We start from the raw sequence: 24,665 nt of genomic DNA, 5'->3' as shown, positions 1-24,665 counted from the left end.
AAGCCGTCTAAGGCCATAAAGCCAAACAATGGCAAACTTAAGGATCCCATTTGCCTGACTCACAGGCAGGGTCGCCTCCCATCCAACATGTCAACCAGTGTCAGGGGCTGGATGCTGCTGAAAGTTAACTATAATAAAAGGACCTTGTCATTGCTCGTCAAAGTGCTAGAAGCAAAGCAGATAATATTAATGTTGAGGCGTATGGACTTTCCCCAAGCAATTTAGAGATGTATGTTTTGTATTAATTTGCATTGCTTTGCATATCATTTTATATGCAGTTCCATATGTTGGTAATTTTCCTAGTGGGATCTAAAGTCTGAAGCTTCTAATATATAAGATCAAATAAAATTAATCAGGAATCTAATGCAGCTGCTTCAAAACCTAATAGCCCGTCCCTGGGCATAGTGTGGTTTAGGGGACAGGATTGGGTCAGTATTTACTGTTTTAGAAGATAGTAAATACCATTTGATACCACTTAATATCATGGTATTTACCATTGATAGTAAAAACCAGATACCATTTGATAAAAGCAGGTCACTTCTTAATAGGTAATGAAGCTTGACTTGCTGAACACAATAGAAAAATACAGGAAAAGTGGAAGAAGACTAGAGGGAAACTGTTATGTAAAAGGCCAGAAAATGAAGCAAAAGCTGAAGTCTGCTTTATGAAGCTGAACTAATAAGAAACTAGTAAGAAACACTACGTGTCAAAAGTAGAACTTCTGCTAAACAGTATGACATTTTAAAAGGAGCATAATCTTAAATACAAATTGTGAGGTTTTAAAACCAATCCATTCTCCCTAATTTGGACATACTCTTAAATAGGCCATTATGTCTTAGTGAAATGTTAGAAATACATATATTACAAAACAAAATGTGGTCCCTGGACCAACCACATCAACATCTTCTGGGAATCTTTTAGAAAAGCAAATTCTGAGCCCAGCAAACCTGCTGAGCTATGACCTCTGCAGCTCTGTGATTCTCAACGCTGTCCATCCAGGACCGCCCTGATTTGGTTTGGGGTTTGATTTTGCTGCCTTTAAAAAAATCTTTTGGCAGTCTTATGCCAAACAAACTGGGACTCTGCTCCTGAAGATACAGTCCGCCAAAACACTGAGCTGTTCTCTCCAGATGCTCCTGTTAAGCCATCTGGTATGAGCGCAGTTAATTCCTTGGACCTAAGTGTTAGCCTGTGTATTTATCTCTGTTCAATTTCATTTTACTCAATCCAAGTCTATCCAGTTCTGTTTGAGTCCTGCTTCTGTGCTTTTTCGTGGAAACCTTTGAGACCTCTGCCAGTCTGTCTGCTGATGTCCTGGCGTGAGGAATTAATAACAATATGAGCATCTTTGTGTGAGGCCTTCCTCACAGTTAATGAGGCTTAAAAACTTGGCAACTTTTGCGATCCTTGTGGGGCTAAAATCAGAAGAATTGTCAGCGGTCCCATCGTTGTTCGCATTTAAATGACTGCTTTTCTGAAGTGCTCATCACGCGGTTTCTCCCTCGGAACCATGTGTTTCCAGCTCCATCCTCAGTGTCCCTCTTGGTATCATCGCCCTAGCACAGCAGCAGAAGCAGCTGGACTGTGACGGTTGCTTCCCTTGCCCTGGTGTTTATATCATCGGCTTGGGTTTCTTCGTAGGTGACCCAGAGTTAAGTTTCAGCTTATTTATGGTCAGATGGAGACAAATTCACAAATTCCAAAATAATAGGAAGCAAAAAGTGTGCTTCGTCACTTCTCTGCTTCATGGCCTGCCCCTCCCAACTCTAGAACTCAGGAGTTTTGTGCTCAAGTCCACATTTTGCCAAGAGATTCGGGGTTATTGGATTTTTTCATGTAAAATTCTGATCATACATGATTCTTAAAAGAGTACACTTTTTTGTTTGTTTGTTTTTTAGGGCCACAACTGCAGCATATGGAAGTTTCCAGGCTTGGGGTCAAATAGGAGCTGCAGCTGCCAGCCACAGCCACAGCCACAGCTGCAGCAACTCAGGATCTGAGCCCTGTCTGCAACCTACACCACAGTTCACAGCAATGCCCGATCCTTAACCCACTGAGTGAGGCCAGGGAATCGAACCTCTGTCCTCATGGATGCTAGTCAGGTTTGTTACCGCTGACCCACAGAGGGAACTACAAGAGTACACTTAAATAATTTTTTCTTCTGTGTAACATTAGAGTTATATTTTTTGTGCTTGGGATCATTGTGCTTGGTTGTAAGGATGAGACAGACCAGAATAAAAACAGGCCAACTGAAGTTCCTGGTGTGGTTTAGCAAAATCTGACTGGTATCCATGAGGACACAGATTCGACCCCTGGCCTAGCTCAGTGGGTTAAGTATCTGTCATTGCCATGAGCTGCGGTGTAGGTTGCAGACACAGTTTGGATCTGGCATTGCTGTGGTTGTGGTGTAAGCCAGCAGCTGCAGCTCCAATTCGACCCCTAGCCTCTTTACAGTATTTTGTGTCCATAATAGATTTACATCTTAAGAAAGAGTAGGCGATCTAGCTGATTAAGCTTTATTCTCATCCATGGTTCTGATGATCAAACTAGAAAGAAACAGAGGGAAAACCTAAATAGAAGCCTCACTTACATAATCACACCAAAAAAAAAAAAAAAAGTTTAAAAAGTCAAAAAACAGAACAATTTTATGGTAAGAATGCTTTTGAAGCATGGTTGCTAGAGCATGAAAATGCGCCTGGAATCCTGCTGTTACATCATTCATGATCCTTATCTAATAATTTGTAATCCTTATCTAATCCTGCTCAAGCCCTCTTCCTCCTCCCTCAGCCTGCATTGAAAGACCGGCCTTGAACCAAACTGCAAACCCCCAGTAAAATCCAAGCAATGTCCCTCTTCCAGGATGCTACCAACATCCCACCCCACTTTTTTGGCTGTGCTTGCAGCATGCAGAAGTCTCTGAGCCAGAGTTCTTGACCTGTACCATACCACAGCAGTGACAACACTGCTTCCCCACCCCCAAAAAAGGCACTATAAGGTATGTACACACACACACAGGTGTATGTAAGATACGTACACAAAAGGAGTCAAAGCAAGGACATGAACTAATATTTGTCCACCCAGGTCCATAGCAGCAACATTTGTGGTCCAAAAGATAGCAGCAACGCAAGTGCCCATCCACAGACAAAGGAAACAAAAAATGCGGTATATACACATGCAGTGTAATATGATGCAACCTGAAAAGGAAGGAAATTTTGGCTCATGCTGTAACATGGATGAAATTCGAAGATATGATGTTAAATGAAATAAACCAGTCACACAATGACAGATATGACACGATTCCTCTAGTACAGGGGTCCTAGACAGGGGCATTTAGGGTTCCGTTTTGTTGAATGGACGGAGGCTCATTTGGGGAAGATAAACAAGTTTTGTGGCTGGATGGTGGTGATGGTTACACTGCAGTGTGAATGTACTTAATGCCATGGCACTGAACACTTAAAAATGATTAAAATGTTGCCCATTGATCCATCAGGTCCACCTCCCTCTTCTGCCAGCTAGCCACCCCTCTTCCCATCTATCTTTCCAACCACTCACCCATCCATAATCTCTCCCAGGTTTATGGAATAGCTTTTCTAGGACAGACTAAAAAAACAGAGCCCTTTTACTGATTTTTTTTTTTAGTGGTTAGAATGGTCAATTTTATGTCATGTATATTTATTTTACCACCATAAAATAATGGAATATTTTTATGATCATCAACCAATTCATAAATATGGAACAACAAAAAAGTTAACCTTTGTGACAAAGAAGTAAAGCAGGTAACACTTTGAAAGGATGGATTATAGAGAGAAGATAGCAATGACACCAGGTTTCAAAAGATGTTTAAAACCATGCTCCTTATGTTCCCATCGTGGCTCAGTGGAAATATCTGACTAGCATCTCTGAAGACGCAAGTTCGATCCCTGGCCTTGCCCAGTGGGATAAGGATCCAGCGTTGCCGTGATCTGTGGTGTAGGTCATAGACTCAGCTCAGATCCTGTGTTGCTGTGGCTGTGGTGTAGGCCAGCAGCTCAGGTGCAGCTGCAATTCAGCCCTAGCTTGGGAGCCTCTATATGCCACGGAAGTGGCCATAAAAAGACAAAAAAAGAAGGTGCTCCTAAAAATGTGTCACCTGAGTCCTACTACAAGGCAGGGACTTTCAAAGGCTTTAAGTCCTGCCTGCTCCCCATTGCCCCTGATTCTCTCTTTAGAAAAGAACAGCTTTATTTTGAAAAGTTTTCAAACCAGTGGAAAGGTTGTAAGAATATTACAGTGGGCCCCCGTCTGATTCCCCCTTGACCATGAGAATGTAGAAGCCTTCGATGTGGCTTCTGCAGCAGCCTGCCCCATGGAGACCCCCGTGGTTGCCTCTGGAGGTGGAGTCTGCATGCAGGAGTGGGTGTGGCACATCGAGGATGAAGCCCTCCCTGTCTCTGGTATCTGGTGCTCTCCTCTGGCTATTGCTTGTTTAAATGCTCCTGACTCCTTACCCTCATGCACCGAAAATGCCAGCTGGCTTTTCCTGCTGCAGTACACCCTGTGCATGAGCTGAGTTCGTTGTCACTGTATCCATGTGTGTGAATGCCCCTGGCCCTCTTTCACAGATGTGGAGGCAGAGGCCTGACTGGATTCATGACAGCTTCTTAGTGCCATCGGGACTTAAATTCAGAATCTTTGGCTTTAAATTCCAGACTATTATATTGCACACAGAGGTAAAGCAGGAAGGTGAGATTGGCGGGGCTGGGGGTGCGAGTGTGTAGCGGGCTGGAGGGAAATGGGGTCAGGCAGGTGGAGGAGGAAAGAGGGTGGCTCAGAACTCCTCTTTGACACACTTCACCCTACATGGCACTGATATCTTTTTCTTGATCTATAACAACCTTATTACCAAACAAACTCTCAAGAAGGCAGCCAACCTGCAAGGTGACCTCCAGAGATTATATAGTGCTCCTGGCTAGAACCAGGCAAGAGGAGGTTTCCTATAAACTGAGTAGTGCTTACCTGAGTGAGGTCTGGTGGAGCAGGCTGCACACCTCAAGCCAATGTCAGAATTAAATTGGTAACTCTTAGGAGTTCGTGAGCCATGACAGGAACTCCTCATTTGAATTCTGGATAGGAGTCTTGGCAGGATCTTTAAAGAAGCCAATGAGGGGAGTTCGAGTCATGGCTCAGTGGTTAACAATCTGACTAGGAACCATGAGGTTGCAGGTTCAATCCCTGGCCTCATTCACTCCCTGGCCTCATTCAGGGGCATGTCTCTGCACTGACACTATAGGGATTCTCTTAGTAAAGAATAAAGGGAGGGTGGATGTTGGGAGGCAGTTGTCATCTCTACCAGAGGCATACTTAAAATCCTTGCCTACCGGATATATTTCTGAATTGTATCCCGCTGAACTCTGTCTCTTCTGGCCACACTGTTTGAATTGTAACATAATCTGTTTAGAAATCTGAAGAATTTGTTTTTTACTTTTGCATCTTATACAGTTGATATAAAAGTTTCATGAGATGTTTAGTTTTTAACAAAAAACCTTCTACTTTTTTTTATTACAGTAGCCAAAAATAAAACCTACATGTTGAGACCTGTTATCAACACCATTGCTAGAGAATATAACAAAAAAGACAAAAAAGAAACAGATTCACTGGTAGAAAGAACAAACTAGTGGTTACCAGCTGGGGGCGGGGGGGAAAATAGGGGTAAAGGATTAAGAGGTACAAACTATATATAAAATAAGTAAGCTACAGGGAAATATTATACAACATGGAATATAATCAATATTTTATAATAACTATAAGTGAAGTATAACCTTTAAAATTTGTGAATCACTATATTTGTACATCTGAAAATTATATAATACAGTAAATCTGCTATATCTCAATAAAAATTTAAAAATAATTTTAAAAACCCACATTACTAGAATGCATCCTTGTAGGAGATACCAGCTGGAGAACTTCTAGGAATCATTTTTCTTTTAATTTAATTAATTTATTTAGTCATTTTAGGGCCCCACCCTCGGCATATGCAAGTTCCCAGGCTAGGGGTTGAATTGGAGCTGCAGCTGCCCACCTACACCACAGCCACAGCAACGCAGGATCTTTAACCCACTGAGTGAGGGCGGGGATCAAACCTGCGTCCTCATGGATACTAGTCAGGTTCCTTCCCGCTGAGCCATGATGGGAACTCCTAGGAATCATTTTTAGATTTAACTTTGGGTAAGGCATTTTATATGACATCTCTGCTTTTGAAATTCCTATTTTAGCAGAATTTCCCCAAGCTCTGATGATTTTATTTGTTCTACCCCCTTTCACTTAATTTTATTGTGTTTCTATGCACACAAGCTCTGAGGACAATACATACATTTTACACCAAGAAATACAGATCTTGAGTCAATGGTGACATCATGACAGCATTGTGTGGAATTTTTTAGTGGAAGCGCAGAAGCGTATTGAAGTCTTCAGCTCCGCTCCCCAACATGTTGGCAGAACACAGAACACAAACAAAGGAGCTTTTCTGATGATTTAAAACTGAGTGTGTCTAATCCATTCATGGAGAATGTGCCCTGGCCTTAAGCCATTTCTGCCATCTGTACCCTTAGTTCATCTCTCTCTATCCCTGTACTGCCTCTGTGATGTAGTTATAGGCATTAGAGATCCTGCTTTAAATGCATGTGGAGAAATTAGAGTTACTGTACCTCCTCAGCTGCAGCATAACCTTCAAGAAATTCATTTTGGCCAGTACACAGTGGAGAGCTAGCATGTAATACCAAATAAGTGCTTCCAGGAATTTTATTTGGCAGGGTTGGGGTGGCCATGGGGTAATCACATCACGCAGACCTTGAGTAGAGAAAGTTTTTTGTTTCCTTCTAGTGCACTCAACAAGCATTTTTTAAAAAGGTGGTGGTGGTGGATTGGGGTGGGGGGCAGTTTCCATCGTGGCTCAGCAGAAACGAATCTGACTAGCATCCATGAGGATGCAGGTTTGATCCCTGACCTTGCTCAGTGGGTTAAGGATCTGGCGTTGCCGTGAGCTGAGGTGTTGGTCACAGACACGACTTGGATCTGATGTTGCTGTGACTGTGATGTAGGCCGGCGGCTACTGCTCCAATTAGACCCCTAGCCTGGGAATCTCCATATGCCTCAGGGGCGGCCCTAAAAAGACAAAAAGGAAAAAAAAAAAAAAAGACATAAATGTTTTTCAATTCAGGTTTTCTTCTCGATAGGAAAAAAAAAGTCAAAATAGCAGGTTAACCCAACATTTTAGAGTTAGAACATATAGCATAAACTGTGTATCAGTTCTGTATTGAGTGGCTAAGTATGGATGGCAAAGAACATGAGAAGGGAATGTAACCTCCATGTTTATAAAGCTTGGGAGACGAAAGATTCAACACATTGTAATAAACACCTTTTTTCTAACCTTGTTTATCTGCAAAGAAAGAAATATTTGATTTAAGCTGTTGCCATCAGAGCTAAAATTTGAGGGCATAGTTATTTTTAAAATCCACCCCTCTTTATGTTTTTCTGGAAAACCTCAGTGTATTACAACATAGTGAGGTCACAGATTGTTACAAAATAACACTTTTCATTCAGTAGGATCAGTTCTGCTGCCTTTGACTTCCCACTAAAGACTTATGAGCCATGTGTATAGCCTTGCACAGAGAGATACACAATCAGCTTTTGAGGTTTGCCCTGTGGGCTGAATGAAACGAAGCCCGGAACCAAGTTCGTTGTCTTCTCATTGGTGCGACTGTGAATTCCGCACTTTTTTTGCTCCATTGCTGCAAGCCCAGGTTCCTGATGACCTTGAGGGACCGCCTTGGGGTAGAGACATCCTGGTGTGGGTTGCTTCTTTCCCGTGGGAACTTCAGTGACCCTATGTATCTCCCCAAACCCCAGAGACTTCAGCCAAGTTACTAGTTGGAGGAATTATTATACTAACGAGGTGACTGGTAGACTGGTCTTCACATCCAGCATTTTGAATCAGATCTCTGTTCTCAAATCTTGCAGGTAAGGTAGACCTTTGTTCAAGGAAGGTGGTAGCCATTGTCTTTGTGCTTGTAAGTGGACGCCCACTGCCTGTAGGGGAAACTTTCAGTCATGACACATTCTGCAGGGGTCTCAACCAGAGCCCCTTTGGATGAGGGGCATCTGCTTTCCCTAAGTGAGACGGGTTTTTCTTTTTCTTTTTCTTTTTCGGGCTGCACCGGAGGCATATGGAAGTTCCCAGGCTAGGAGTCGAATCGGAGCTGTAGCTGCTGGCCTGCACCACAGCCACAACAACGCAGGATCCAAGCCACATCTGTGACCTGTGCCACAGCTCACAGCAACACCAGATCCTTAACCCACTGAGTGGGGGCAGGGATCGAACCCGCATCCTCATGGATACTAGTCAGATTCGTTTCCGCTGCACCACAGCGGGAACTCTGAAACCATTCCTCTTGTAGAGGTCCTAATACCTGACTTCTCCACGCCGCGGTTTTTCTTCCATAGCCATTTCGCATGCATTATGTCATCGCGCCTTCATAAGAACACTGTGGAATAGAACAACCATTACCCCACTCAACATTTGAGAAATAAAGTCCTCTACAAGATTAAATGACTTGGCAGAGTCACTTGAGACATTTTTGGTGACAGAACCCAGATAGAACTTGGGTCTTCTGAACAACTACCCTGAGCCAGTAGGTATGTATGTGTCTGTGAGGCCTGTCCCAGAGACAGAAATAAACAAGTAAACAAAGTAACTGCTGTTGTGATGAGAGCTGAGAAGAAAACAAGGAGTGTCATAGGCAGGAAAGAGATTTGAGAAGGGAGATCAGAGAGCACTGGTAGCAAGGATATTTCTCCTACAACTTGAGGGATATGGAGGGGCCAGTCAGGCCAGGATTCAGGGAAATGATCTCCACGTGGGATCAGCAAGTGCAAAGGTCCTGAGGCAGGAAATAGCCTATAGCGTTATAGGAACCTGTAGAAGGCTGGTATTGCCTAAAGCTTAATGAGCAAGAAAAAAAAAAAGCAGGTGAAATTGGGGAGGAAGGCAGGAGCAGGAACTGGCTGGGCCTTTTGGCATGGAAGGATTCTTGACTTTCCTTTTAAGTGCAGTGAAACCCAAGTGAAAGGGTCTAGGTGTAAGGAGTGGGGGGTGATGTGATGGATGGGTTTAAATCATCCATCTGGGGAGTTCTCTCCGTGGCTCAGTGGTTAACGAACCCCCCTAGGATCCATGAGGATGCAGGTTCTATCCCTGGCCTTACTCAGTGGGTTAGGGATCTGGCGTTGCTGTGGCTGTGGTGCAGGTCGCAGATGTGGCTCAGATACTGCGTTGCTGTGGCTGTGGCGTAGGCTGTAGCTCCAATTCGACCCCTAGCCTAGGAAATTCCATATCCTGCAGGTACAGCCCTAAAAGGTAAAATAAAATAAAATAAAAAATAAAAGATCCATCTGGCTACAGTGCAGAGAATGGGTTAGAGGAAAGCAAGGGAGATTCGTGAGGAGGTTACTTCATATACAGGCAACGGCTCATGCTGGCTTTGATGAAAGTGGTTCCTGTAGCCTGGAAGGCGTTCGTGGCTCCCCCTACATCCCCTCCATTCTGGATGTAGAACCCACAGGGTTCTGCTGCCAAAAGATTGGAATGGCAGCCTCACGTTATGGTTAATAGCGTAGGCTCTGAAATCTGGCCACAGCTGAAAATCTGGCTCCTCCACATACTAGCTGTTGATCCTCTGTGATTCAGTTTCTGAATCTGAAAAGTAGGGATCATAATAGTAGCTTATTGCATGAAATTCATAAGACAGTGTAAATGGCACCAGAGCTTAGCAGGGACCATTAGAGAGAGAGAGTTGTGCTTCTGACTCTGGCAGCGTGAAGACTTGTGTTGACCTTGATCAGAACATCCTCACCTGAGGGGGCAGTAGAGGGTGCCCTCTGTCCAGTCCCTTGAGTGGGAGCACTTGGAGGTACAAACCCACATGTCATGGGGGGCCAAGTTCCCAGCATCCCAAGAGCGAAGCAATCTAATGATGGTGAGACCTCTGCTTCCCCTTTGAGAGAAGGAGGGCTTTGAACTCGGTCACCATTGAAGTCCTTGTCAGTTTTAGGATTTTGCTTTTAGGCTTCTTCAGGGATTACATGACAATTAATTCAGCTTTGATGAGGAAGACCCAGAAAAGTCGGTTCTGTTATTTCAATGTTTTTTTCCTATAGAAAAGTATGTCGAGGAGTTCCCTGGTGGCTCAGTGGATGAAGGGTCTGGTGTTGTCAGTGATGTAGCGTGGGTTCCATCCTCGGCCCAGGAACTTCCACATGCCCCAGGCATGCCAGAAAAATGAAAGAAAGGAAGGGAGGAAAGAAGGAAGGAAGAAAAGAAAAAAGAAAGAAAAGTATGTTAACCTCAGTTAGAAATCATTTACTTCCTAACAGTTCATAGACCTAGTTTAGAACAGGACTCATTCACTGTATACTGTGAAATGAAAGAAGCAGCAAAGACAGTGCCTGTTGAGTGAGACTTCTGGTTAAAAATAAGCCAGAACAGATATGTTTATTGAAAACAGTCTGGATGACATACTGTCCACAGAATGCGATGGCCAGGTGGTGGGTTGAGGATTAGCTTTGTTTTCTTTTTTAGATGCTTCTGACTTTCTGATTTAAAAAGAATAAAGAAAAGAAAGGGTTTACTTTTACAAACAGAAGACGGAAAACTTTTTTTTTTTCATTTTCAAGACTATAACCTCTCATTATTTGAGGACTGTTTGTCCTCAATTTATATTGTATTATTACTAACCCAGGCATGCCTTTCTTCTTACTGTTTACCTGCTCACACACAGTCTGATAATTATTTGCCTTTCGAAGTCTTCCCTTTAGAACAATGAGGTTGTAAGGTCATCAGGGCAAGAAACATACCATTCTGCTTCTTTGCTGACTTGCTCTGGGGGTGTTGAGGAAATGCATCTTGGTTGAATCATTCTCCCACGAATCATCTTACTCCAAGCCTTGGGTTTTGTAATGAGCATGTCATCAAGGGGAGAATCAATGGCTTTGTTGAAATCAAGGAGCTGCAGTAGAAGGACCTTAGCTTATTCAACTAGATCAAGGTTTTGTTTTGTTTTTTGTTTTGTTTTGTTTTTGGTGAACTTTATATTAGGGTTCTTAAGTTATTCCTCTTGATAAGACTTTAGAGGGAGTTCTCGTTCTGGGTCAGCAGTTAGCAAATCCAACTAGCATCCATGAGGATACAGGTTCGATCTCTGGCCTCGCTCAGTGGGTTAAGGATCCGGCGTTGCTGTGAGCTGTGGTGTAGGTTGCAGACGAGGCTTGGATTCCGTGTTGCTGTGGCTGTGGTGTAGGCTGGTGGCTGCAGCTCCAGTTAGACCCCTAGCCTGGGACCCTCTATATGCCCCAGGTGTGACCCTAAAAAAAGACAAAAGAGGGAAAAAAAGGCTTTAGAAAGAAAACCCTGACATTTCTAAATCAATACACTCCTCAAATCCTATTTTTCACACTGACGTGTAATGACACAAGCTTTAAGAACTTCCAGGTGGCCCACAGAAGAAATATTGTCCACATGGAAAGAGATTGCACCCAGAAAGTTTTCCAAAATAATTAGCAATTTTCAGCCCAAATTGTGTCCCTGGGCACTACAAGAACAAGTGAATCAGCGAATAGTCAGTGACAGGATGAAAGAGTAACTGAGGGCGGAATTTCTCAGGATGAGCGAGCTTTCTTTTCCTTTAGTGGATTGGGAGGTCTCCTATTCCCTTCCTTAGCACACAGACTGGTCCAGCCTCTGAAGAGGACCAGAATGTGTTCTTCACCCAGCATTCTTCCAGGCTGATTCTTCATCTAAATGAGGTCTCAGGACTTTAACTGTGGTTCGATGTTCAGTTCTGTTCCAGCTTTAGGACCATTAGCTAAAACATAGTAATGAGACGGCTTAGACAAGGACTGAAACTCTTATGGAAAATAAGGAGTATTTTTTTCTTTGTATTCCAAGAGACAGCATTGCCTGGAGGGTGGAGCAAGACACTCTGGGTTCAAGTTCAAAGCACTTTCTAGCTCTTTATAACCTTGAGCCATTTCTTAATCTCCACATGCCTCAGTCTCCTGCTTTGTAAAAGAGGGATAGAAACAGTACCTCCCTCATCCATCTGTAGAGGTGATGGAGTTATTACAGACAGAGTACCTAGAACAGCACCCCCACGTAACAACTTTTTTTTTTTTTTGGCCATGTGCATGATGTATGGAAGTTCCCGAGCCAAGGATTGAACCTGCGCCTCAGCCGGCAACCCAAGCTGCCACAGAGACAAAACCAGATCCTTTACCCACTGCATCACAGTGGGAACTCCGCAGCTTTTTATTGAGTGAGTCTACATTAATAATAATACTATTAGGGAGTTCCCGTCGTGGTGCAGCGGAAATGAATCCGACTGGGAACCATGAAGTTTCGGGTTCGATCCCTGGCCTCGCTCAGTGGGTTATGGATCTGGCGTTGCTGTGAGCTGTGGTGTAGGTCACAGACAAGGCTCAGATCCCACATTGCTGTAGCTGTGTTGTTGGCCAGTGGCTACAGCTCTGATTGGACCCCTAGCCTGGGAACCTCCATATGCCGTGGGTGCCCCCCTAAAAAGACAAAAATAATAATAATATTATTAAATTAATAAAGAGCATTACCTGGGAGCATTTAGGCATTAACTCTGAAACACTGAATTACCAGCAGCGCTTTTGGGGGCAATAGGAGATAGATTGAAAAGTAGAACAGTAAGCTGTAGGTCTTGGCAGGATTTTTAAAGAAGTCAACGAGGGGAGTTCCCGTCATGGATCAGTGGTTAACGAATCTGACTAAGAACCATGAGGTTTCGGGTTCGATCCCTGGCCTTGTTCAGTGGGTTAAGGATCTGGCGTTGCTGTGAGCTATGGTGTAGGTCGCAGACATGGCTCGGATCCTGAGTTGCTGTGGCTGTGGTGTAGGCCGGCGGCTACAGCTCCGATTCGACCCCTAGCCTGGGAACCTCCGTATGCCTCGGGAGCGGCCCTAGAAAAAGACAAAAAAAAAGAAGTCAGTGAGGAGGAGGAGTAAGAGGAGATGATGGGGACGAGGAAGAGGAGGCCACACCAGCATTAACCAGGTTGTCAGGACACAGACTGTGCCAAAGCACTTGGCATGCATTACCTCATTTAACCTCAAAATCCCTTCAAGGTAGATACTCTTATTAATAGATACTCTTATTAACAGCCTTTTACCGATGGGGACACAGAGATAGGGAGAGGTTGAGGTTGAGGGGCTCCTGCAGGGGCCTCCTACAAGCTGGAGCCCCGCTGTGTGACCAGAACCATAAGTGGCTGCCGCTTCCTCCCACTTAGCCTGGAACAAAGTCTGGTCTCTCGGCCACTTTATCCTTCCTCGTGACTTTCTAGCTCCTCCTTTGCTCAGAAGAGTGAAAGTCATTTCCTTTACATTGTCTGCATAAAATTCTATAGTGGATTCTTTTCTTTAAAAAAAATCAGCAGGTCCTTATAATATACTGGAAAGTGGGGAAAAAAAAAACCAAAAACCCACAAGATTTGGAGTCAGGTACACTGGCACGGGGGAAAGAAAAGGCCTGCCATGTGCTCTGAGGGGGAGCTCTGCGGGTACCTCCTTTCCCACAGACTCCAGGGCGCTCACAGCACTAGAGAGGGCATTTCTCATCCCCAGTTTGAGACGAGAAAACCAGGCTCGAGAGGGTAGTTTGATCAGTCTTAGAGCCACTGCTTCTCCAGGGATTCAGGCCCGGGGCCGGGGCATCCTGAAGCCCTCCCCCTGCATTCTCTTCTCTTCCCACCCTGAAGCTGTGGGAGCTTCTGGAAAGTCAGGCAGGCGTGTAGGGAGGGGGTGGGGCAGAGGCCACCCCATCTGCCGCACGGACAGAGGGTCCGTTGATCTTGGTGCCTCAGCTAAACCACGTTCAGGCCATTCCTCTCCATCTCCTTCCCGTGCACCCTTCTTGCAGCCCTGGGTCAGGAGGCATGTACGTCAGTGATAGTCGTGGGTTTAAAATCACTGATTAAGGAGCGGTCCTTGAAGAGCTGCTAATGGCTGTGGCCATTTAGGCCTGAACGCAATTATAACCACTTAGCTGGGGCCTACCTTGGTGCGAGCCTGCTGTTTCCTTTAAAGCTGTAAACAGTGCCTGGGAGGTGGGGGTGGGGGAGGAGGGGAAGAAGACGGTTTTGGGGGAAAGGCTTCATTCCAGATCCCTGTTGGGTTTTTATTGAATTATCCAAATAGACCTGAGCTGATGTAGTGGAAACTCCCCCCACCCCCTTTGCTGTCATTTCCTTCTTGGTTCCACTTCATCACTGGGCACCTGCACCCGTGTGGTGATGTCTCCACAGCAGGCCAGCTTCCTTGTCTGCCCAGTCAGGTGGGAGGGCAGTACCCCTTCTCCCAGGGGTGGGCACGTTTTTCTAATGTAATTGTAAGACTGTGCCTTGGCAGCAGAACACCTGTCTGCCCTCTGCCTGTGAGCCTTTAAGAGGGAAGGAGCCAGGGCGGGGTGTTTGCAGAATATGGCGTTGCTGCTCTGGTTTTTCTAGGAACCACATGGTCAGTGTAATTGCCAGCCTTAGCCCAGCCAGCTCCGGTCAGACCAGGGTCAGGCCTCTAGAGATCATTCCCATCCCTCCAAACCTGGGGTCTGTGGGTTGTCCACGGCCTGGGCTGCAAATGGCAGAGGAGGGAGGCAGTGCCACAGTGAGGAGCTGCCAGTCCCCTGCCCACCGCCACCCCTGGTGGCTCCTGGCCCCTGGTAGAACAGTGCCCTAAGTAACAACTCTTCATGGAGTGAGTCTACATTGATAATAATGATACTGGAGTTCCCATCGTGGCTCAGTGGAAACGGATCTGACTAGTATCCATGAGGACGCAGGTTCCATCCCTCAGTGGGTTAAGGATCTGGCATTGCCATGAGCTGTGGTGTAGGTTGCAGACAAGGCTCAGATCCCACATTGCTGTAGCTGTGGTGTAGGCCAGTGGCTACAGCTCTGATTGGACCCCTAGCCTGGGAACCTCCATATGCCACAGATGTGGCCCTAAAAAGACAAATTAAAAAAAAGATACCATTAACAAAGAGCATTACACGGGGGCATTGGGCATTAATTCTGAAACAATGAGTTTATGCCAGCATTCTCTGGGCTGGGAGGGGCCGTGGGTGTCGTTCAGAGGCTGTGCAGAGAAAAGCTGAGGCTGGGAATGGTGACATCTAACCTTCTGCACCCATGCTTTCCTGCCTTCCTGAGAAGGCCTGGAGCACACACTTCCTGACTCCAGCCTGGTGCCTAGACAGTCTGAGTTGAGCCCGGAGGCCCTGGCTGCCTGCCCAGAGAGGGGAGGTCTCAGGGCACCTCGGGAAGGAGAGGTGGCAGGTGCACTGGCAGGAGTCAGTGGGAGCTATCTCTGGGTCCCACGTCTGTGCTTCACCAGCCAGGGACGAGAGCTAATTCTACAGGAAGACGGGGAGAAAAGCGGGACAGCTCAGGTGCCTTGCGTTCTGATTTTCCTTCTATACCAGGCATCTTTAAGGGGCAAAGCTCATCTGTCTTCAGGAAGCTTTCAACATCAGGGGAAATAAGCAGCCCTTCAGTTCTGCTCTGTCCTAAATCCAGGTAAAGCCTCTTCACCTGTTCATCACAGCCGGAAGTGCCTTTGGAGTTCCCATTGTGAACTCAACTAGTATCCATGAGGACGTGGGTTCTATCCCTGACCTCGCTCAGTAGGTTAAAGGATCTGGCATTGCTCTGAGCTACAGTGTAGGTCACAGTCACTGCTCAGTTCCCTTGCTGCTGTTGCTGTGGTGTAGACCAGCAGCCTCAGCTCTGAGTCAACCCCTAGCTGGGGGCGGCCATAAGAAGCCAAAAAAAAAAAAAAACAGAAATGCCTTTGACTGAAAGCATTGGGGCAGAGGTGCAAGCCCTTGGGTGAGAAGGACCTTTTGTCAAATCTTAAGAAGGGCTTTTGGCCTCTTCCCAGCTCTGGTGAGAAGTCAGCAGCTTATCCCCAGGCACTGAAGCTTTTGTCCCTTTATGTTAGTGTGAGGATAACAGTCAGCAAAGATGTTGTCTGGACCTGGTAATGAGCACGGAGAGGAAGGGGTGAATTTGAGGCATATTTGTGAGACAGTTGTGTGGATGTATGGAAAATGGAAGCACTGGGCAGCTCTCAAGTTTCAAGCTTGGTCGTTGTGTGCATGATCTCACCATAAATTGAGACAGAAAACACAGGAGAGGTGAAGATGTCACGTTCCCTGACGGACCCACTGAGGTGAGTCTCGTGGGCTCTCTAGTGGAGTCCACTGAGCAACTGCGTATTCATGTCAGAAGCTTGGGCAAGAGGTGCAGGCTGAAGATGTTGGCTTTGTATGGGTGGAAGGTGAAATCCAGAAAGCAAGGAAGAGTTTTTGTGAGAAGAGCAGAAGTAAGCCAAGACTAGGACCCTGGGGAAACCCGCAGAGGAGAGGCTGAGGTGTGGCAGAGAGGACACAAGTGCTACAGGACAGTTCACTGTTGCTAAATAAGATGCTGTTCTTTGAAGGAGAGTAATTCAAGTGAAGGTAAATGAGAGTGTCATTCCCGGGAGAGCTTTTTCAGCCAAACTGTATAGAGGAAATTGACAAAAGTAAATCAGGTTCAGATTTCTTGCTAAGTCTTTCTAAGAAAATTGGGTACAATGATTATGCCATCATTTAAGATTTATTGAGATGTGTAGAGTTCCCGTCACAGCTCAGTGGTAACAAAACTGACTGGTATCCATGAGGATGTGGGTTCGATCCCTGGCCATGCTCAGTAGGTTAAGGATCTGGCTTTGCTGTGAGCTATGATCACAGATGCACCTTGGATCCTGAGTTTCTGTGCCAGTTGGTGTAAGGCAGCAGCTACAGCTGTGATTCAGTGCCTAGTCTGGGAACTTCCATTTGCTGTGGGTGCGACCCTAAAAAAAAAAAAAAGAAGATTTTTTGAGATGTGTAAGGAAATTGTGGTCTCCTCAGACCTTCCCAATTGTTAGTATTTGTGGGCTTTTCGTTGTTTTTGTCTTTTTTTTTTTTTTAGGGCCACACCCATGGCATATGGAAGTTCCCAGGCTAGGGGTCAAATCAGAGCTACAGCTGCCAGCCTACGCCACAGTCACAGCAACACAGGATCCAAGCTGCCTCTGCAACCTACACCACAGCTCATGGCAACACCAGATCCCAGATCCACTGAGCAAGGCCAGGGATCAAACCCATGTCCTCATGGATACCAGTCAGGTTCCTTTCCCCTGTGCCACACGGGGAACTCCCTCAGTTCTTAGCATTTGAACCTCTGGAATCAGCCCTCAGAGCTTGGCCAGCCCTCCTGTTCCTCAAGCCTTGGGGTAGGACTTCCCCGGATTTCCCGTTATCCTGCTCCTCCCCAAATAAGCCCAGGCAATGCCCTTCCCTTATTGAGTCTCTTTTTATCTGATAAAGTAATATTATTGTCTTTAATATTCAAATAGTCTGAAAGGCTCTTTGGTGATAAGTAAATTCCCTCCCTAACCAGACCCCTGTTCCTCAGTCCCTCCCACCCCGTTCTGCAAAGTAACTCCTCTTCCTGGGGTCACTTCTATAGAAATAAAGACATGGAAATACTGGCCTGTGGGTCAGATCCAGCCAGCTGCCTATTTTGGTAAATAAAATTGTATCAGAACACACCGCTAGTCACTCATTTACACCCAGTCTGTGGCTGCTTTCCCGCTACAACTGCAAAGGAGCTGTGACAGAGAAAAGAAAAAGTCTGCCAACACGTGCTCTTTGCATGTAGACGCCTGGGTATGTATAGTCTTTTTTAGACACACACGTGAGCTCACTGTACACTGGTCGGCATGTTGCTTATTTCTATTGCACAATCTGTGGTGAGGATTGTTCCACAAGGGCACGTGCAGATTCATCCTGGGCTTTTTTACCCAGTGTGGGTGTAAAAAATTTTTAATCAGTGCCCTGTAGGATGCTTCTGTGGTTTTCATGCTTTAGCCTGAACAGATGACATGGCAGGGAACCTCCTTGTTAGCCACCTTCTTTGCACACACATGAGCTCTTCTAGGTGGGTACATAAAACTGACAGATTTTGTCAAACTGGCCCCTCGCCAGCTACTCTCAATGAGTCCAGTTCTTGTCATCTTAAAGGCTAAAAATTACTAATCCCTGCAAGGAAATTGGGGCTAATGAAATAAATAAGGGAAATGTGCATGTTTACCAAATGTGTATAAATCTATACAAAATTTCACAGTATCTAAGATTTACCTTAACTCCTTTGGGTGGCTGTCCACTGCTCTTATTTATGAAGGTAGGGGTCATAGTCCATGCAGACAGCTGTAACAAAATACCACAGCCTGGGTGGCTTATAAACAAAAGAAACATATTTCTTACAGTTGTAGTCATTGGGAAGTCCACGATCAAGGCTTCAGCAGATTCTTTACCTGATGAGAGCTCAGGTGTCTTTCTGGTTGAGAGGCAACAAGCTTCTCACTGTGTCCTCACGTGCTATAAAGGACAAGGGGCTTGCTGGGGTCTCCTTTATATGACACCAATCCCATTTATGCAGACTCCACTCTGATGACCTAAAAACTTCCCCAAAGCCCACCTCCTAATACCATCATATAGGGGATTAGGTTTTCAACTTAAAAATTTTAGAGGGATGCAGACATTCAGTCTATAGTAGTGAGATTCCCTGGGCTTTACCCATTTGACTTCAGACCTAGATCTAATCAAGATCATTTTTTTTTTTTTTTTTTGCGTCAGGTGGATCATTTGCTCTTTCAAAGACCTATTGTCAATATCCAATTCTCTAGACCTCTGCTCAAACCAGAGCAACCCCTCCCCAAGATATACAATATATGTTTGTATTTCAGAGAAGCAGAATTACAATCAGTTAAAATACTTAGTATCTAGGAGTTCCCGTCATGGTGCAGTGGTTAACAAATCTGACTAGGAATTAGGAGGTGGCAGGTTCGATCCCTGGCCTTGCTCAGTGGGTTAAGGATTCGGTGTTGCCGTGAGCTATGGTGTAGGTTGCAGACGCAGCTCGATCCTGCGTTTCTGTGGCTGTGGTGTAGGCCGGTGGCTACAGCTCCGATTTGACCCCTAGCCTGGGAACCTCCATAATGCCGCAGGAGCAGCCCTAGAAAAGGCAAAAAGACTAAAAAAAAAAAAAAAAAAAGATACCTAGTATCTATATTTTAGGAGTTAACATTAATTTTCATTCTGCTCGGTAACCAGCATCTCTCAAAAGTAGGTAGAATTAACACAGGATCGGACAAAATGCAACCATTGTACATAGTTCCATTTCCTTACTTCTGGATTCTTTAAGGGCAAGAACCGTGTTTTCATCATCTTTGGGCCCAGCATTCTGCCTGGCACACGGTAGGCACCCAGTGGATATTGGCTGAACTGAACTAATTTTCTCATCATATTTCAGCTGAATTATTCCTTTGCTTTCCTACACAGAATGAAGACATTCAAATGTTGTTTTAAATACCACCTACAGCAGAAAGTTTTCATCCTGTTTCTCACCCTGTGGCTGTTCTCCTTGTTGAAGCTTCTAAATGTGCGAAGAATCCTCTTTCCACAGAGAGGCATTTACCTGGTTGAGTACTCGCTGAGCACCTCGCCTTTTGTGAGGAACAGATACACGCATGTGAAGAACGAAATCGAGTATGAGATTAACTGCTCGGCTGTCTATGAACAGGAGCCTTTGGAAATCGGCAAGAGTCTGGAAATAAGAAAAAGGACCATCATCGACTTGGATGATGACGATGTCGTGGCAATGACCAGTGACTGTGACATTTACCAGGCCCTCCGAAGGTACCATCAAAAGCTCGTTTCCAGGGAGGAGGAAAGCTTCCCCATAGCCTATTCTTTGGTTGTCCACAAAGACGCAATCATGGTTGAGAGGCTAATCCATGCTATATACAACCAGCACAACGTTTACTGCATCCATTATGACCATAAATCAACAGATACCTTCAAAGTTGCCATGAACAATTTAGCTAAGTGCTTCTCCAATATCTTCATTGCTTCCAAATTAGAGACGGTGCAATATGCACACATTTCCAGACTCCAGGCTGATTTAAATTGCTTGTCAGACCTTCTCAAGTCTTCAGTTCAGTGGAAATATGTTATCAACCTGTGTGGGCAAGATTTCCCTCTGAATTCCAACTTTAAATTAGTGTCAGAGTTGAAGAAACTCAATGGATCAAATATGTTAGAGACGGTGAAACCCCCTAGCACTAAAATGGAAAGATTCATGTATCACCATGAGCTCAGACAGGTGCCTTATGAATATGTGAAGCTACCAATAAGGACAAACATCTCCAAAGAAGCCCCTCCTCATAACATTGAGATATTTGTTGGCAGTGCTTATTTTGTTTTAAGTCAAGCATTTGTTAAATATATTTTCAACAGTTCCCTTGTGGAAGACTTTTTTGCCTGGTCTAAAGATACATACTCTCCTGATGAGCATTTTTGGGCTACCTTAATTCGGGTACCAGGAATCCCCGGGGAGATTTCTAGGACAGCCCAGGATGTGTCTGACCTACAGAGTAAGACCCGTCTTGTCAAATGGAATTATCTAGAAGGCCTTTTCTATCCCAGTTGTACTGGCTCTCACCTCCGAAGTGTGTGTATCTACGGAGCAGCAGAACTAAGGTGGCTTCTCAAAGATGGACATTGGTTCGCTAATAAATTTGATTCGAAGGTGGACCCCGTCTTGATTAAATGCTTGGCAGAAAAGCTTGAGGAACAACAGAGAGAGTGGATCACTTTGTCTTCAGGAAAGTTATTTATGGTTAAAAACCCCACCACCACATCGGAACACATGATGGAAATCAGGGTCTGATAAATGGAGTTACCCTGGGATTGTATGCAATACTGTGGCCAGTACCTTTTGAGTTTAACCTTCTCATGGTCTGAAAGATGTCTAAAATCCCACGCACAAGGGAGCGTGACGGGCCTTTGGTGACCCTTAGCCTGCACCCTTCGGGTGATTGGGTGGTTTTATGTTTGTTTTGCTTTGTAATCTCTCTGAATTAAATTGAGATTTTAAACCGTCGGTCATCTGATAGCTATTCAGTTCCTGCTCTATGCCAGGCACTTTTTTAGCCACATGTGGGAATTAAGTCCAAATGGTGATTGATAAGTTACACAGTGCCCTCAAGGAACAGTGGCTTTCCCCAATCGCACAGCAACCTTACGTTTTCCACACAACAGTCAGGGTTCTGCTGAAGAAGTGTTGGAGTGGGTGTGATTGTATCACCGTATTAACCGCCAGTTTCAGGGTAGTGTTTCAGCACAGTGGCCTACACTCCACTCGCCTCTTAACTCAGCTAGACTTTCCTTAACCATTAGAATATTAGAAGGAGAGACGATACTACCTCAGAGGAGCTCAAAGAATTGTCCGATTTCCTGCTTGCCAAAGCCAAACGTACCTCATGGTGCCTCACTCGTTCAGTGCAGGGTCAGGAGGCTCTGCCGACGGGGCATTTCTAGTGTATGAATCTTAGGGAGGTGGTGGGGGATGGGGACCGGGTACCTGAAGAAGAAGAAAGGGATCTATATGACTTGCCCATCACGTTACATGGTGGTGTCATGAATGGCCTCCTTTTTCATTCACCTGTTTCTCTAAAACACCTTTACTGAGTAAAAAGAAAAATGGATTAACTGTTTGAAAGCATCACATTCCAGAACATGGAACCTAAGTCCATTCCTGGATGTCATTATATGTGAGTGTTTTTACAGTGGAATCAGTATAATTTTGTTCTAGGAACTATCAAGCTAAGAGTTACTGAATTGTCTTGAAAAGGTTGTGTGAAATAAGACAGCTTTCTAAATTAATTACTATGGTCATTACAAATGTTTGCTGGAGTTCCTCAGTGGTAATGAACCTGACTAGTATCCATGAGGACACAAGTTCCATCCCCGGCCCTGCTGAGTGGGTTGAGGATCTGGCATTGCTGTGGCTGTGGTGTAGGCTGTCGGCTGCAGCTCCGATGTGACCCCTAGCCTGGGAACTTCCATATACCACAGGTGCAGACCTAAAAAAAATGTTTTCTTCTGCTGTCAGGTGAAGTCTACACATAAACTTATGAAAGCTCTAAGTTCATTGCAGTCTTCTCAGCTTGGAGCCAAGGGATAAAAAGCTAATTTTCCTAAGGACATAGCAAGAATATTCATTCATGACATTTTATAAAACCTACAACTTTGGAAACTACCAAAGGAGTCAAAAATACAAATATTTTCATGTACCTATTATGCCGAAAGCGAAATGGGACAAGAATGGGGTCCTTAGAACAGGCTATCCTATTTTTATGTCTCCTGGGAAATCATGGAACTGATGTCAGAATTTCTTAGTGATCTTATGTTTCAGTAACTACATACAGATGTAGTAATCAAGGCCAGTATGAGACTATGGAAAACTGAAGTGTTTAAATGTGTTTTTAAACGTCTGCTCTATGTGTGAAATGCCTTTTGCTTGTTTCTATCAAGTGGCACCACTTCTCGCTCCCTTTCTTCTTCTTATGAATTCATTTGTTCTCCCACCCCCCGCCCAGCCGCCCCCCGTGCTTCAAATGACCAGTTCATCAGTGTGTGTGACTGTGATAAGCTAATCACTTGATCCAAGAGCCTCCATTTTCCTGGTCTCTCAAGTGAGGACCTGGAGGTGTCCGGGCTCCCTCACACGTTTCTGTGTAAGAATCAATTGAAAGAGTGTATGAAGTGGTTTGAAAATGGAGAGAAACTGTTGAAATATCAGTGAGCAGTGGTTCTGTGAGGCACAGACCCAGCCCCATGGTGACACTTAACCAGGTACCTTTTCAAAATAAGAAAAGAAGCCATCATTTCAGAGGCAACTTCTGTAACCCAGTCCAGGTACTAAGAAACCCCTGTCACCACATCTGAGGTTCTTTTTAGGCCAATTAGGATTAGCACATTGGTCCAGTAGCTTAGATCAGGAGTGGAGGTAGAAATCCTTTTCCTACCATCCAGGCTTAAATACACAAAGTCCTGTTGAAATCTTGTGGGTTTTTTTTTAATGTTTGTCAGCATCAGTGTAAATGCTGAAAAATAAATATTGACATTCTGGCCTGGGGTCTTGCCTCCTGGTGAAAAACGAGTCTGTCCCTTGTTTGTTGGGAAGTTTTCCAGGTAATCACTTTAATGCCATATTTAAATGAAACATGGCACCAGGAAGAGGTGGCAGTGCCTTCCCCCACAGACACATTTCTCAAGATGCAACTCCTAATATTTCAGGGAGCTTGTCAGATTCTTCTCTTTTGCCTTGGGAATCCTGCAGAGTCCCTGCAGGCCTACACGCTGATTCTTCCCTAAAGCCTTTGCATAAATCATACCCAAAGGTTTTAGGGAATGTCCTGGAGCCTGTGTTTTATAACTACTCTTTACATAGTATTTATTGAATCTAGATTCTAAGTTATTTGGCAATGAGACCAGAACCTCAGAGTTTGTAAATTAAATTAGATAATAGTGAGAGAACGACCCAAATGTGTCTACAGTGTATGAATAATCTACTGTAAAATTGTAATATTTAAAGACTACCATTGCTGCTATTTGTAATGTTTTGGTTATTTTAAGTGAAATACATATATATATGATTGAAATATATATGATATATATATATATATGATCTTTAAATTTAGGGAGTTAAATTTGAAGACTTCTCTTGCCTTCCAGAATGTGAATATTGTACATACCTATATATTTTGACATATTGCAGAGAAAACAAAACGACAGTCTTCCTGGAGGATGTAGAATGAATGGACCCCATGTATGTTACAGCTGTTGTTGATGATGATGATGGATGAGCTTTGACTTTTATTAATATTTTTACCCACTGGTCTCTAAAACTCCTACTTTGTTTGGGTTTTGTTTTTTGCTTTTTTTTTTTTTTAACCAGTTTCAAAAGATGTATTTCCCATTGTATGAGTTTTAAATCAATATTCATGTTGCATTTTTATATTATGCTGCTACTAGATGTTAATTCTTCAGTACTGTAAAATAAAACATGCTCCCAAAACCACACCCCTGGAATTTCTGATGTTTCCTGTTCCGGGTTGTGCTCGTTGGACCCAGAGACTCTTTCAATTGAGGACAGTTGCCTGATATTTGAAGAGTGGCATTCATTTCCCTTCGTGGGGGGGGGGGGCAGTAATTCAGTGTGTGTCCTCAACACAGAATAGAAGCACACAACTCCTTTTTTTAATAGTGATTTTTATTTTTTCCATCATAGCTGGTTTACAGTGTGCTGTCAATTTTCTACTGTACAGCAAGGTGTACACATACATGTACACATTCCTTTTGCTCACATTATCATGCTCCATCCTAAGTGACTAGATGATAGAGTTCCCAGTGCTACACAGCAGGATCTCATACAAACTCTTTTTGTTTGTTTAATCTGCCAAAGTCAAAGACTCATCCAGGATTTCTGTCTTCATTCTCCTTCAGGTTGGTTTCCCTTCTAAAATGAATTTACCTAGATAAATATTCTTGTTTGCTTGTTTGCTTCGTGGAAGCTAGTTCTCATTAGGGTGGTCGAGCCGTCTCCCATCCCTCAGTCCCTGGAAACTCCACTATGTCTGAACCAGTATGCCTGCTTTGGTTGCCATCCTGGTGCACACA

General features: G+C 44.4%; 1 protein-coding gene across 6 annotated transcripts in view; it reads left to right on the top strand.

The window, feature by feature from the left end:
- The window catches only part of GCNT4 (glucosaminyl (N-acetyl) transferase 4), a 29,577-nt gene extending 5,509 nt beyond the window's left edge, over positions 1 to 24,068 (top strand). For all 6 annotated transcript variants that reach the window (XM_013994902.3, XM_005661490.4, XM_005661489.4 and 3 more), the window contains exon 2: positions 19,482 to 24,068. In XM_013994902.3, the coding sequence (XP_013850356.1) occupies positions 19,482 to 20,871 (1,390 nt within the window). In that variant the 3' untranslated portion in view covers positions 20,872 to 24,068. The remainder of the gene's footprint in view (positions 1 to 19,481) is intronic.
- The last annotated feature ends 597 nt before the right edge of the window (positions 24,069 to 24,665 follow it).

The sequence above is a fragment of the Sus scrofa genome, chromosome 2 (assembly GCF_054392235.1).
Source record: "Sus scrofa isolate SSC_HxYL_T2T_F1_AM1 chromosome 2, Sscrofa_HxYL_maternal_Yorkshire_Landrace_v2.0, whole genome shotgun sequence".
Lineage (NCBI taxonomy): Eukaryota > Metazoa > Chordata > Mammalia > Artiodactyla > Suidae > Sus > Sus scrofa.
This window is presented reverse-complemented; position numbering and strand designations above follow the sequence as displayed.